General features: G+C 25.6%; 1 protein-coding gene across 1 annotated transcript in view; it reads left to right on the top strand.

Moving 5' to 3' along the window:
• Positions 1-14,198, top strand: part of HPS4 (Hermansky-Pudlak syndrome 4 protein) — a 99,701-nt gene that overhangs the window by 68,814 nt on the left and 16,689 nt on the right. The window contains exons 5-7 of the mRNA XM_071185375.2: positions 8,760-8,851; positions 10,325-10,394; positions 12,252-12,801. Coding sequence (XP_071041476.2) covers positions 8,760-8,851; positions 10,325-10,394; positions 12,252-12,801 — 712 coding nt within the window. The remainder of the gene's footprint in view (positions 1-8,759; positions 8,852-10,324; positions 10,395-12,251; positions 12,802-14,198) is intronic.

The following is a 14,198-nucleotide window of genomic DNA, read 5'->3' as shown; positions in this document are numbered from 1 at the left end:
CTAGGTAGTGTGCACATTAATAGTTTAATTTAAATTTGAATAATTTTGCTTATCTAATTTTATTACTTAATTTGTTGATTGTATTTATTGACTTGATTTTTTTCCGTCCAAATTTTACCTAGGTAGTGTGCACATTAATAGTTTAATTTAAATTTGATTATTTTTGCTTATCTAATTTTATTACTTAATTTGTTGATTGTATTTTTTGACTTGATTTTTTTCCATCCAAATTTTACCTAGGTAGTGTGCACATTAATAGTTTAATTTAAATTTGAATAATTTTGCTTATCTAATTTTATTACTTAATTTGTTGATTGTATTTATTGACTTGATTTTTTTCCATCCAAATTTTACCTAGGTAGTGTGCACATTAATAGTTTAATTTAAATTTGAATAATTTTGCTTATCTAATTTTATTACTTAGTTTGTTGATTGTATTTATTGACTTGATTTCTTTCCATCCAAATTTTACCTAGGTAGTGTGCACATTAATAGTTTAATTTAAATTTGAATAATTTTGCTTATCTAATTTTATTACTTAATTTGTTGATTGTATTTATTGACTTGATTTTTTTCCATCCAAATTTTACCTAGGTAGTGTGCACATTAATAGTTTAATTTAAATTTGATTATTTTTGCTTATCTAATTTTATTACTTAATTTGTTGATTGTATTTATTAACTTGATTTTTTTCCATCCAAATTTTACCTAGGTAGTGTGCACATTAATAGTTTAATTTAAATTTGATTATTTTTGCTTATCTAATTTTATTACTTAATTTGTTGATTGTATTTATTGACTTGATTTTTTTTTCCATCCAAATTTTACCTAGGTAGTGTGCACATTAATAGTTTAATTTAAATTTGAATAATTTTGCTTATCTAATTTTATTACTTAATTTGTTGATTGTATTTGTTGATTGTATTTATTGAGTTGATTTTCTTCCATCCAAATTTTACCTAGGTAGTGTGCACATTAATAGTTTAATTTAATTTGAATAATTTTGCTTATCTCATTTTATTGCTTAATTTGTTGATTGTATTTATTGACTTGATTTTTTTCCATCCAAATTTTACCTGGGTAGTGTGCACATTAATAGTTTAATTTAAATTTGAATAATTTTGCTTATCTAATTTTATTACTTAATTTGTTAATTGTATTCATTGACTTGATATTTTTCCTTCCAAATTTTACCTAGGTAGTGTGCACATTAATAGTTTAATTTAAATTTGAATAATTTTGCTTATCTAATTTTATTACTTAGTTTGTTGATTGTATTTATTGACTTGATTTCTTTCCATCCATATTTTACCTAGGTAGTGTGCACATTAATAGTTTAATTTAAATTTGAATAATTTTACTTATCTAATTTTATTACTTAATTTGTTGATTGTATTTATTGACTTGATTTTTTTCCATCCAAATTTTACCTAGGTAGTGTGCACATTAATAGTTTAATTTAAATTTGAATTATTTTTCTTATCTCTTTTTATTACTTAATTTGTTGATTGAATTTATTGACTTGATTTTTTTTCCATCGAAATTTTACCTAGGTAGTGTGCACATTAATAGTTTAATTTAAATTTGAATAATTTTGCTTGTCTAATTTTATTACTTAATTTGTTGATTGTATTTATTACCTTGATATTTTTCCATCCAAATTTTACCTAGGTAGTGTGCACATTAATAGTTTAATTTAAATTTGAATAATTTTGCTTATCTAATTTTATTACTTAATTTGTTGATTGTATTTATTGACTTGATTTTTTTCCATCCAAATTTTACCTAGGTAGTGTGCACATTAATAGTTTAATTTAAATTTGAATAATTTTGCTTATCTAATTTTATTACTTAGTTTGTTGATTGTATTTATTGACTTGATTTCTTTCCATCCAAATTTTACCTAGGTAGTGTGCACATTAATAGTTTAATTTAAATTTGAATAATTTTGCTTATCTAATTTTATTACTTAATTTGTTGATTGTATTTATTGACTTGATTTTTTTCCATCCAAATTTTACCTAGGTAGTGTGCACATTAATAGTTTAATTTAAATTTGATTATTTTTGCTTATCTAATTTTATTACTTAATTTGTTGATTGTATTTATTAACTTGATTTTTTTCCATCCAAATTTTACCTAGGTAGTGTGCACATTAATAGTTTAATTTAAATTTGATTATTTTTGCTTATCTAATTTTATTACTTAATTTGTTGATTGTATTTATTGACTTGATTTTTTTTTCCATCCAAATTTTACCTAGGTAGTGTGCACATTAATAGTTTAATTTAAATTTGAATAATTTTGCTTATCTAATTTTATTACTTAATTTGTTGATTGTATTTATTGAGTTGATTTTCTTCCATCCAAATTTTACCTAGGTAGTGTGCACATTAATAGTTTAATTTAATTTGAATAATTTTGCTTATCTCATTTTATTGCTTAATTTGTTGATTGTATTTATTGACTTGATTTTTTTCCATCCAAATTTTACCTTGGTAGTGTGCACATTAATAGTTTAATTTAAATTTGAATAATTTTGCTTATCTAATTTTATTACTTAATTTGTTAATTGTATTCATTGACTTGATATTTTTCCTTCCAAATTTTACCTAGGTAGTGTGCACATTAATAGTTTAATTTAAATTTGAATAATTTTGCTTATCTAATTTTATTACTTAGTTTGTTGATTGTATTTATTGACTTGATTTCTTTCCATCCATATTTTACCTAGGTAGTGTGCACATTAATAGTTTAATTTAAATTTGAATAATTTTACTTATCTAATTTTATTACTTAATTTGTTGATTGTATTTATTGACTTGATTTTTTTCCATCCAAATTTTACCTAGGTAGTGTGCACATTAATAGTTTAATTTAAATTTGAATTATTTTGCTTATCTCTTTTTATTACTTAATTTGTTGATTGTATTTATTGACTTGATTTTTTTTCCATCGAAATTTTACCTAGGTAGTGTGCACATTAATAGTTTAATTTAAATTTGAATAATTTTGCTTGTCTAATTTTATTACTTAATTTGTATTGTATTTATTACCTTGATTTTTTTCCATCCAAATTTTACCTAGGTAGTGTGCACATTAATAGTTTAATTTAAATTTGAATAATTTTGCTTATCTAAATTTATTACTGAATTTGTTTATTGTATTTATTGACTTGATTTTTTTTCCATCCAAATTTTACCTAGGTAGTGTGCACATTAATAGTTTAATTTAAATTTGAATATTTTTGCTTATCTAATTTTATTACTTAATTTGTTGATTGTATTTATTGACTTGATTTTTTTCCATCCAAATTTTACCTAGGTAGTGTGCACATTAATAGTTTAATTTAAATTTGAATAATTTTGCTTATCTAATTTTATTACTTAATTTGTTGATTGTATTTATTGACTTGATTTTTTTCCATTCAAATTTTACCTAGTTAGTGTGCACATTAATAGTTTAATTTAAATTTGAATAATTTTGCTTATCTAATTTTATTACTTAATTTGTTGATTGTATTTATTGACTTGATTTTTTTCCTTCCAAATTTTACCTAGGTAGTGTGCACATTAATAGTTTAATTTAAATTTGAACAATTTTGCTTATCTAATTTTATTACTTAATTTGTTGATTGTATTTGTTGACTTGATTTTTTTCCATCCAAATTTTACCTAGGTAGTGTGCACATTAATAGTTTAATTTAAATTTGAATAATTTTGCTTATCTCATTTTATTACTTAATTTGTTGATTGTATTTATTGACTTGATTATTTTCCATCCAAATTTTACCTAGGTAATGTGCACATTAATAGTTTAATTTAAATTTGAATAATTTTGCTTATCTAATTTTATTACTTAATTTGTTGATTGTATTTATTGACTTGATTTTTTCCATCCAAATTTTACCTAGGTAGTGTGCACATTAATAGTTTAATTTAAATTTGAATAATTTTACTTATCTAATTTTATTACATAATTTGTTGATTGTATTTATTGACTTGTTTTTTTTCCATCCAAATTTTACCTAGGTAGGGTGCACATTAATAATTTAATTTAAATTTGAATATTTTTGCTTATCTAATTTTATTACTTAATTTGTTGATTGTATTTATTGACTTGATTTTTTTCCATCCAAATTTTACCTAGGTAGTGTGCACATTAATAGTTTAATTTAAATTTGAATAATTTTGCTTATCTAATTTTATTACTTAATTTGTTGATTGTATTTATTGACTTGATTTTTTTCCATTCAAATTTTACCTAGGTAGTGTGCACATTAATAGTTTAATTTAAATTTGAATAATTTTGCTTATCTAATTTTATTACTTAATTTGTTGATTGTATTTATTGACTTGATTTTTTTCCTTCCAAATTTTACCTAGGTAGTGTGCACATTAATAGTTTAATTTAAATTTGAACAATTTTGCTTATCTAATTTTATTACTTAATTTGTTGATTGTATTTGTTGACTTGATTTTTTTCCATCCAAATTTTACCTAGGTAGTGTGCACATTAATAGTTTAATTTAAACTTGAATAATTTTGCTTATCTCATTTTATTACTTAATTTGTTGATTGTATTTATTGACTTGATTATTTTCCATCCAAATTTTACCTAGGTAATGTGCACATTAATAGTTTAATTTAAATTTGAATAATTTTGCTTATCTAATTTTATTACTTAATTTGTTGATTGTATTTATTGACTTGATTTTTTCCATCCAAATTTTACCTAGGTAGTGTGCACATTAATAGTTTAATTTAAATTTGAATAATTTTACTTATCTAATTTTATTACATAATTTGTTGATTGTATTTATTGACTTGTTTTTTTTCCATCCAAATTTTACCTAGGTAGGGTGCACATTAATAATTTAATTTAAATTTGAATAATTTTGCTTATCTAATTTTATTACTTAATTTGTTGATTGTATTTATTGACTTGATTTTTTCCATCCAAATTTTACCTAGGTAGTGTGCACATTAATAGTTTAATTTAAATTTGAATAATTTTACTTATCTAATTTTATTACATAATTTGTTGATTGTATTTATTGACTTGTTTTTTTTTCATCCAAATTTTACCTAGGTAGGGTGCACATTAATGATTTAATTTAAATTTGAATAATTTTGCTTATCTCGTTTTATTACTTAATTTGTTGATTGTATTTATTGACTTGATTTTTTTCCAGGCAAATTTTACCTAGGTAGTGTGCACATTAATAGTTTAATTTAAATTTGAATAATTTTGCTTATCTCCTTTTATTACTTAATTTGTTGATTGTATTTATTGACTTGATTTTTTTCCATCCAAATTTTACCTAGGTAGTGTGCACATTAATAGTTTAATTTAAATTTGAATAATTTTGCTTATCTAATTTTATTACTTAATTTGTTGATTGTATTTATAGACTTGATTTTTTTCCATCCAAATTTTACCTAGGTAGTGTGCACATTAATAGTTTAATTTAAATTTGAATAATTTTGCTTATCTAATTTTATTACTTAATTTGTTGATTGTATTTATTGACTTGATTTTTTTCCGTCCAAATTTTACCTAGGTAGTGTGCACATTAATAGTTTAATTTAAATTTGATTATTTTTGCTTATCTAATTTTATTACTTAATTTGTTGATTGTATTTTTTGACTTGATTTTTTTCCATCCAAATTTTACCTAGGTAGTGTGCACATTAATAGTTTAATTTAAATTTGATTAATTTTGCTTATCTAATTTTATTACTTAATTTGTTGATTGTATTTATTGACTTGATTTTTTTCCATCCAAATTTTACCTAGGTAGTGTGCACATTAATAGTTTAATTTAAATTTGAATAATTTTGCTTAGCTCATTTTATTACTTAATTTGTTGATTGTATTTATTGACTTGATTTTTTTCCATCCAAATTTTACCTAGGTAGTGTGCTCATTAATAGTTTAATTTAAATTTGAATTATTTTGCTTATCTAATTTTATTACTTAATTTGTTGATTGTATTTATTGACTTGATTTTTTTTCCATCGAAATTTTACCTAGGTAGTGTGCACATTAATAGTTTAATTTAAATTTGAATAATTTTGCTTGTCTAATTTTATTACTTAATTTGTTGATTGTATTTATTACCTTGATTTTTTACCATCCAAATTTTACCTAGGTAGTGTGCACATTAATAGTTTAATTTAAATTTGAATAATTTTGCTTATCTAAATTTATTACTGAATTTGTTGATTGTATTTATTGACTTGATTTTTTTTCCATCGAAATTTTACCTAGGTAGTGTGCACATTAATAGTTTAATTTAAATTTGAATAATTTTGCTTATCTCATTTTATTGCTTAATTTGTTGATTGTATTTATTGACTTGATTTTTTTCCATCCAAATTTTACCTGGGTAGTGTGCACATTAATAGTTTAATTTAAATTTGAATAATTTTGCTTATCTAATTTTATTACTTAATTTGTTAATTGTATTCATTGACTTGATATTTTTCCTTCCAAATTTTACCTAGGCAGTGTGCACATTAATAGTTTAATTTAAAATTGAATAATTTTGCTTATCTAATTTTATTACTTAGTTTGTTGATTGTATTTATTGACTTGATTTCTTTCCATCCAAATTTTACCTAGGTAGTGTGCACATTAATAGTTTAATTTAAATTTGAATAATTTTGCTTATCTAATTTTATTACTTAATTTGTTGATTGTATTTATTGACTTGATTTTTTTCCATCCAAATTTTACCTAGGTAGTGTGCACATTAATAGTTTAATTTAAATTTGAATAATATTGCTTATCTCATTTTATTACTTAATTTGTTGATTGTATTTATTGACTTGATTTTTTTCCATCCAAATTTTACCTAGGTAGTGTGCACATTAATAGTTTAATTTAAATTTGAATAATATTGCTTATCTCATTTTATTACTTAATTTGTTGATTGTATTTTTTGACTTGATTTTTTTCCATCCAAATTTTACCTAGGTAGTGTGCACATTAATAGTTTAATTTAAATTTGAATAATTTTGCTTATCTAATTTTATTACTTAATTTGTTGATTGTATTTATTGACTTGATTTTTTCCATCCAAATTTTACCTAGGTAGTCTGCACATTAATAGTTTAATTTAAATTTGAATAATTTTACTTATCTAATTTTATTACATAATTTGTTGATTGTATTTATTGACTTGTTTTTTTTCCATCCAAATTTTACCTAGGTAGTGTGCACATTAATAGTTTAATTTAAATTTGAATAATTTTGCTTATCTAATTTTATTACTTAATTTGTTAATTGTATTCATTGACTTGATTTTTTTCCATCCAAATTTTACCTAGGTAGTGTGCACATTAATAGTTTAATTTAAATTTGAATAATTTTGCTTATCTAATTTTATTACTTAATTTGTTGATTGTATTTAATGACTTGATTTTTTTCCATCCAAATTTTACCTAGGTAGTGTGCACATTAATAGTTTAATTTAAATTTGAATAATTTTACTTATCTAATTTTATTACTTAATTTGTTGATTGTGTTCATTAACTTGATATTTTTCCTTCCAAATTTTACCTAGGTAGTGTGCACATTAATAGTTTAATTTAAATTTGAATAATTTTGCTTATCTCATTTTATTACCTAATTTGATTGTATTTATTGACTTGATTTTTTTCCATCTACAATCCTCTGAATACGAAGCGTATACTGTTCGCGCGTCGGGCGACAATATGTACATAACTGACTCTGTCTTGTGAGGAGATTTGTTTAAAATAAATTAACAGAGCATCGCGAAGTCCAGATACATCGTTGTCAAGGAGGCCACGTAATGAGAGTTTGTCCTGAACATGTATATACATTGATAGGAAATATTAAACTGGTGCTAAAGCCGCTAAGATTCATATACCGCATAAAAATAGCACAAAAGCAAAAGCGCATAAAAAAGGACCGCACGAAAAGAGGCTTTACTGTATAAAATGTTTTTATCACTGTTCTTTAAAAATTATGGTGTTCTTTTAAAAAATGAAAGAAAAAGCATAATTTCTGGGGCAAATTATCTTTTAAAATTCTGTGATTTCAGAATTTTTGTTATTTTTTTTTATTTTATCAATTTCAAATTCTAGCTGAAGCAAGCTAGTCATCGGCAAATTTTTTTTATTCCAAAATGAGAACAGGAAAATCAGTATTTCTTTCCTTTCTGATGAATCAAAAAAGTATCCTTAGAATATAATTCTGTAGAAGGGAAGAAAAAAATTATTTGCTTTTGTATTTTTTTCAGCTATGTTATTGCTTTCAACTCTTTCTTTACTCTGTTTTTTAAATTTAAAATCTATAAATGCGAAGATGCAGGTTGTTACAGTTTTGGTTATACTTTTCATTTCAATGAATGTTATCATAATACTTTTTTAAATTTATTGTTGTGTTATTGTCGGAGAAAATAGTAATGTCGTTAAGCCATGAAAAATTCTTGGAATTAGTCATGGAAAGTCATGAATTTGAAAATCTAAAATGTAGCAGATATTCTGTAGGTAATGAGCAGATTTAATGAGTTAGTTCGCAGATTACTAAGGTAGTTTGAGAAATAAAATAAAAAAATTGGCACTTGAAACAAATCCCCTCGTTAATCTGCACATTAACTGAATAATTTGTAGAATAATTGGTTTTTATACTTAAGAAGTAATACCATGCTGCAATATTTCTAATCTATTTGTGTCCTTCTGAACTCATTGTATTGTCTTAGTAATATTCCTTTTTTCTTTCTGCTACAGAATAGTGGAGTTGTTGCAAAGGCCAGTCGCCTGTTGCATATGTGCCAATTGAATAGTTCTGTGATAGCTGGAGCTGTTTTTTATAATAGCAGGTATGCAAGTCTGTTTTTTACTAGATATGTAACTGTTCATTTTTGTTATAAGTGAAAGTTTTAAATGAGTGTTAAAATTTAGAAGTAAATTTAGTGCAATGGGTTTTGTGTGGAATTGAAAATAGCTGTTATAAAATTTATTGAGTCCCTATTCTGAATCTCCTAAGATTAAATTAGATTACAAATGCAGATGAAGTTTAAAAATTTCTGTTATTAAAATATATATATATTTATAAGCCTGTGTTTTTGAATGCTGTAAAAAATATGAGTTGTTATTACTTATCTTTTAAGATGAAAAAAAAAACATATTTTAACACAAAAAAAGTTTCCAAAATTAATGTAGAAAACAAAGCTTAACAAAAGGGGAATGTTTATAGAAGCAAAATAATGGATGTCCACGCTTCTTTATTGTTTTTCTTTTACCCCATTTTTTTTCTTTTAAATTTTAATGAAATTATGATGAGATAGTGCACTAACCTATTTATTATTTATTCTTTTGATTTTTCTCATGGATCTAATTTTTAATATTACTTTGTATAATTTGACCTAATATATACAGTATACTCTTGATTATCCGTGCTCATTCCGGAGTCACACAAAAAATATAAAGAAAAATATTTTCAAGTTTAGAAAAATTTGATTCATGAAGTTATAACATTACGAAATTTTTTGAAGCAATTTTCGTTATTGGATTGCTGTATATGGAATATCAGCAGCATGGTCAAAGGTAAAATCGTCTACGTTATCACGATCGCGGCGAAAGATCATACCGCTTGATGAATAATCTTCTTCAAATATTCAGGAAAAATATGATAACAGGATTCTTGAACAAGCGATAGAAATCTAAGGTTTCGAAATTCTTGATAAAGAAATTTTAAAAGACTGGTTTCAAAGTGATGCACGCGAGCCTGGGTTCCAGTATTTGACAGATGAAATCGTTTTGTTGTTAAATCAAATAGTGATAATAGTAACTGATGCCGAAGATGTAGTAAATGAGGGAAATACAATTTCTCATTCTGCTTCTCTGTGGAAACTTTATTAGATTACATGAGAGGATTTGATTACGGTGACATTACTACGGTGACATTACTATGTGTATCAATATATAGCGAAGACACATTACACATTTTTTAAAAGGAAAATTACTAGTTTGATGTTAAACAGCATGCAAATGTCAGTAATTTTTATATTTTTTGTACTGATATTGATTTTTTCTTTAAAAAAAAGGAAGTTTTCAGATTATTCGTGTTTTTCGATTGTCCGTGCGACCTGTACCGGTGATTAACCCGGATAATCGAGAGTGCACTGTATATGTGTAGAAAGAGATCCAAGTTATTCATTTATTTCATATTTGCAGAATTAATTTGATTTAATAGATTATTAGACAAAAATTTATTTTATATTTCTTGCAATTTTTACATCAGAAAATGTTCTTCTTTATTCATTTCTGTTTATTATTTTTTTCATTTTCAGAGCAATCGCCTCACAGTTTACAGCACAGATGACAAATTATTTATCTTTAATGTCAAATTCCAATGCATCAGTAAGCATCTAAAAACTTTCATAACCTGTTTCTATTTAATTATTTGTGAATGCATCTTATAATCGTGGTTTTTATTTTGTTGAATTTATTCAGAATTGTGTGAATTCTAAATATTTTATTTAAACTGTTTGGGAATTATTAAGAATTGCACTTAACCTCTATTCTGACACTTTAAATTCTACACTTAATTTCCTCCATTCTCTTGCTGCTAAGAGTAGATTCCTTTAGTTGCTTTAGCTCTTACTAGATGATCCAAATACCATTCTTACAATCCTTGTTGTGAACTGGTTACTGTATTTGCTACATCAGGATAACTGGCTGAGCTATTAATTTTAGGTTAAGAGAGCATGATGGAACAATTTAATTCATCATGTAATGGCGCACATTGGTCGAACCTTGGACATAAATTGACAGGGTTGTCCATTACAACAGAGAACCTTGAAAAGTCATGAAATTTCATTATAATATCCAAAAAAGTCAGGGAAAATGTAGGAATTCGAATTCAAGCTGAAGAATATAGAAAAGAGAAGAAGTGTAGTTCTTGGAATATGTAACTAACCAAATACATTAAATTAGTTTTTAACAGAATTAAATAAAAATTTGTAACAAATGTAGCATCGCAAAAACAATTAAATGAAAAATTGTGGATCTACAGTATTTCCAGGGGTTTGTCCAAACATTTTGTAAAAGGTCCCTGTTTTTGTGAAAAAACTACTCATAATTTGTGAATATAAAATAAGCGTTAAGTCACATTCTTTCTACCAGGGTCCTGCTTTTGTGAATTTGTGCACATAGGATCCTGTTATTGCTAAAACCCTTTTCAAGAAGTTTTTAAATTGTAAATAGATACAAGATTATGCTCAACAATTGCTGCTACTAAATTAGAGATGCAACATACAATTATTTGGTATTTCGCCTATACATCTCAACGCAGAATATTCATTTTGGACGAATAATGGAAACAAAATCACTCACATTTTTAATAATTTCAATTAACATCTTTTAAATAACACAGCTTAGTAATGTATCACTTTTAATGTGTTGCTGAACATTAAGTAAACTTAAACAATTCTTAAATTTATAATATTTTATTTAAAAAAATTGCCAGAAATTAATTTTTATTTACATAATATTCTATTAATTAATTTTATGAATAAATATTAAGTGATCAATTATTTATTTACGAAAAAAAAAATATATAATTTAATATCAATTAAAATGTGCACACGATGTTTGTAAAAGTAGAAATATTTTCTTAGAATACTACATTTGGAATTTAAACTTCGGGAAACTTGGAAAGCTTAGTTCGTTTTGAACCGTCTTTCTTTTTTTTCCCAGGAAGGGTTTATTCGATTAACAAAACAATAATGAAGATAAACAAATTTGTGAAGGGTTCGATTAAAAGATAAATTATTTTGTGAAGGGATCATTTTTATGGATAGATATTTTTTGAAAGATCTGTTAACAGACCCAAATTTCTTCTAAACAGACCCCTGATTTCTGTACTGCAATTTTATTTTTTAAATATTTTTTATGTTTTATTATTTTTTTATTTATTTTGTTTTTGCTGTCTGCAATAGGAAGTTTGTCTGAAATAAAACATTTTGACTGATAAAATCTAATGTCTTTGTTGTTTAAATGATTTAACGACCTTGCATCAAAAATGGTATTTTGTTGCTTAAAATTTAAGCTTCAGCAAGAAAAAAAGTAACCCTCTACCTTAAATTTTTAATTTTAAAGATGTACAGTGACTGAAAAAGTTTCAGAAACAGTGGTTTTAAGAAGGCCAAATTTCAAATACACACGTAGAAATTTAGATAGCATTGATTCAATTTTTCTCTCTTTTTTTTCCAACAGGCACCGGTGAGCAATGTATGCCCTACAGTCTATGACCTACCCCCTGATGTTCAGCTTAAATACATCTTCCTGAGTTCTAAAATGATTTCAAAGATACTGAAGTATAATCACACTATCGCTGGATCTCGCATCAGAATAAAATCAACTGCAAAAGTGGCTGAAAGGTACAGATCCTTCCTGATGTACCAGGACTGTTTGAGTTCCGGATCGGAAGGTGACGTCGATTCCGGAAACTGCAGCGAGAATTTCCCGAATGCCGACCTGGGCTCGGAAGGGGGGCACCGACATTCCGTGAGGAGATCTAAGTTGTCATGGTCAAGGACTAAAACCTTCTTCATTAGGCGTTCCAACATGGTGTTTTGTTGTACTGGTCATTGGAGGCTGTGGAAGAAAAAATTACTTAGTGGAAGGAATCAGAATTGTCTCAAATTTATTTATGAAGCGAATCCTGATGTGGAAGAGATTGAGACAGAAGACTCTGGAGTCCATCCTATAACTGAGTGGAAAAAAGATCCTAATCTGTTTCACGAATCTGGTTCCACGCGTCAAAGTAATATTTTTCAATTAACATTTGCTGTTTATTTATGCTTTGAAATAATGACTACATATGTAATTGTTGAGCATTATTGATCAATTATCTTTTATAAAGAGTTTAGATAAATTTCTGCTAGTTATTATCCCCGTGGCAAAATTACAGCGACAACGCTGAACGTTACTAAGTTTTTGCAGAAAGATCATTTCATTCGGGAAGGAAAAAATTTTGGTTTTCCTCCTTTCTCAGTGTATCCACGCACCTGGAAAATCATGAATTTCAGTATTGAACAAAATTTGTCATGAAAAGTCATGATTTTTGCTATTTTTTTTAAAAAAAAATCATGGAAAGTCATGGATTTTGGTTTTCCAGTGTTGCAAGTGCTGCGCCAATTGTGGAAACCTGTGCCTATATGCTTCAAATTGAAGTAGTAGGCTTAAATTGCCCCGATCTGTACCAAAAGGGATATTTTCCCCTGGGTATCGCTAAGTCACAATTTTGCGGCAACCAAGCTACTGCCATGTGATGGGTTGCTCTGGATTCAGTGGGAAGGATTCTTGAACTCTCATGTGCAACTCTGCTTCATTTTGCAAGATATTCTCAATTTCAGGTTTCATTTTCCACTCTCTGAAATAGAACCGAAACTTCCCAGGAATTTTTGGGGACCGACTAAACATTGCCAAAGTTTAATAGCAAAAGAAAATTTTATTTCTCTTGTTAATTTCATCGTTATTGAAGTGCCATCGTCTTCGTCAATGGCAAGCTTATGGCCTTCTTGCTCTATTTTATTTATAGAATAGTACTCATGATCTTGGAATTAACTTGGGGACCATTCACTAAGTACATATTTTCATGTTGATGCTCAGAGCAGTCAAGAATCACAAAGCTTCATAACCGCAAAATTTCCATCTCCCTTTTATTCATTTAATTTAATAAAGATAAGAATTAATTGAGTTTCTTCAGTGTAAATTTTTATCTGAGGGACCATTCACTAATCGCATATTGTTTTTAAACATTTATTTTACCTTATTACTTTTTTTTTTACTAATATTTTTTTTATACTTATTGCATTCTATTATTGTGTTATTACTTTCAAAATTTTCAGTGCTCTTATCTTGTTTTAGGAAAATACTTAATAATATTTAGAGGCAAGATTTTAAATAAGTATGAATAGAGGGGCTTTCAGAATTTTTAAAGCAACAAAAAAATCTTATGTTTTTCAGATTTGTCATTCAAAAATACTTTCATTCATCTCTTAATGATTTGATTTAAAACAATTGATATAAAAAATTTTTAATTATCACAGATTTTTTAAATATTATGAGTGTAGGGACAATATAATAATTTACTTCTGACAAAAAATTTTTTATCTTCAATACTCATTGAATTTGCATTTAAAAATTATTTTTTTTAAT

This window comes from Parasteatoda tepidariorum, chromosome 5, assembly GCF_982258835.1.
Source record: "Parasteatoda tepidariorum strain Cologne lab strain chromosome 5, Ptep-v5.0, whole genome shotgun sequence".
Taxonomy (NCBI): Eukaryota; Metazoa; Arthropoda; class Arachnida; order Araneae; family Theridiidae; genus Parasteatoda; species Parasteatoda tepidariorum.
Note: the sequence above shows the minus strand (reverse complement) of the source record. Positions and strands in the feature narration are given on the sequence as shown.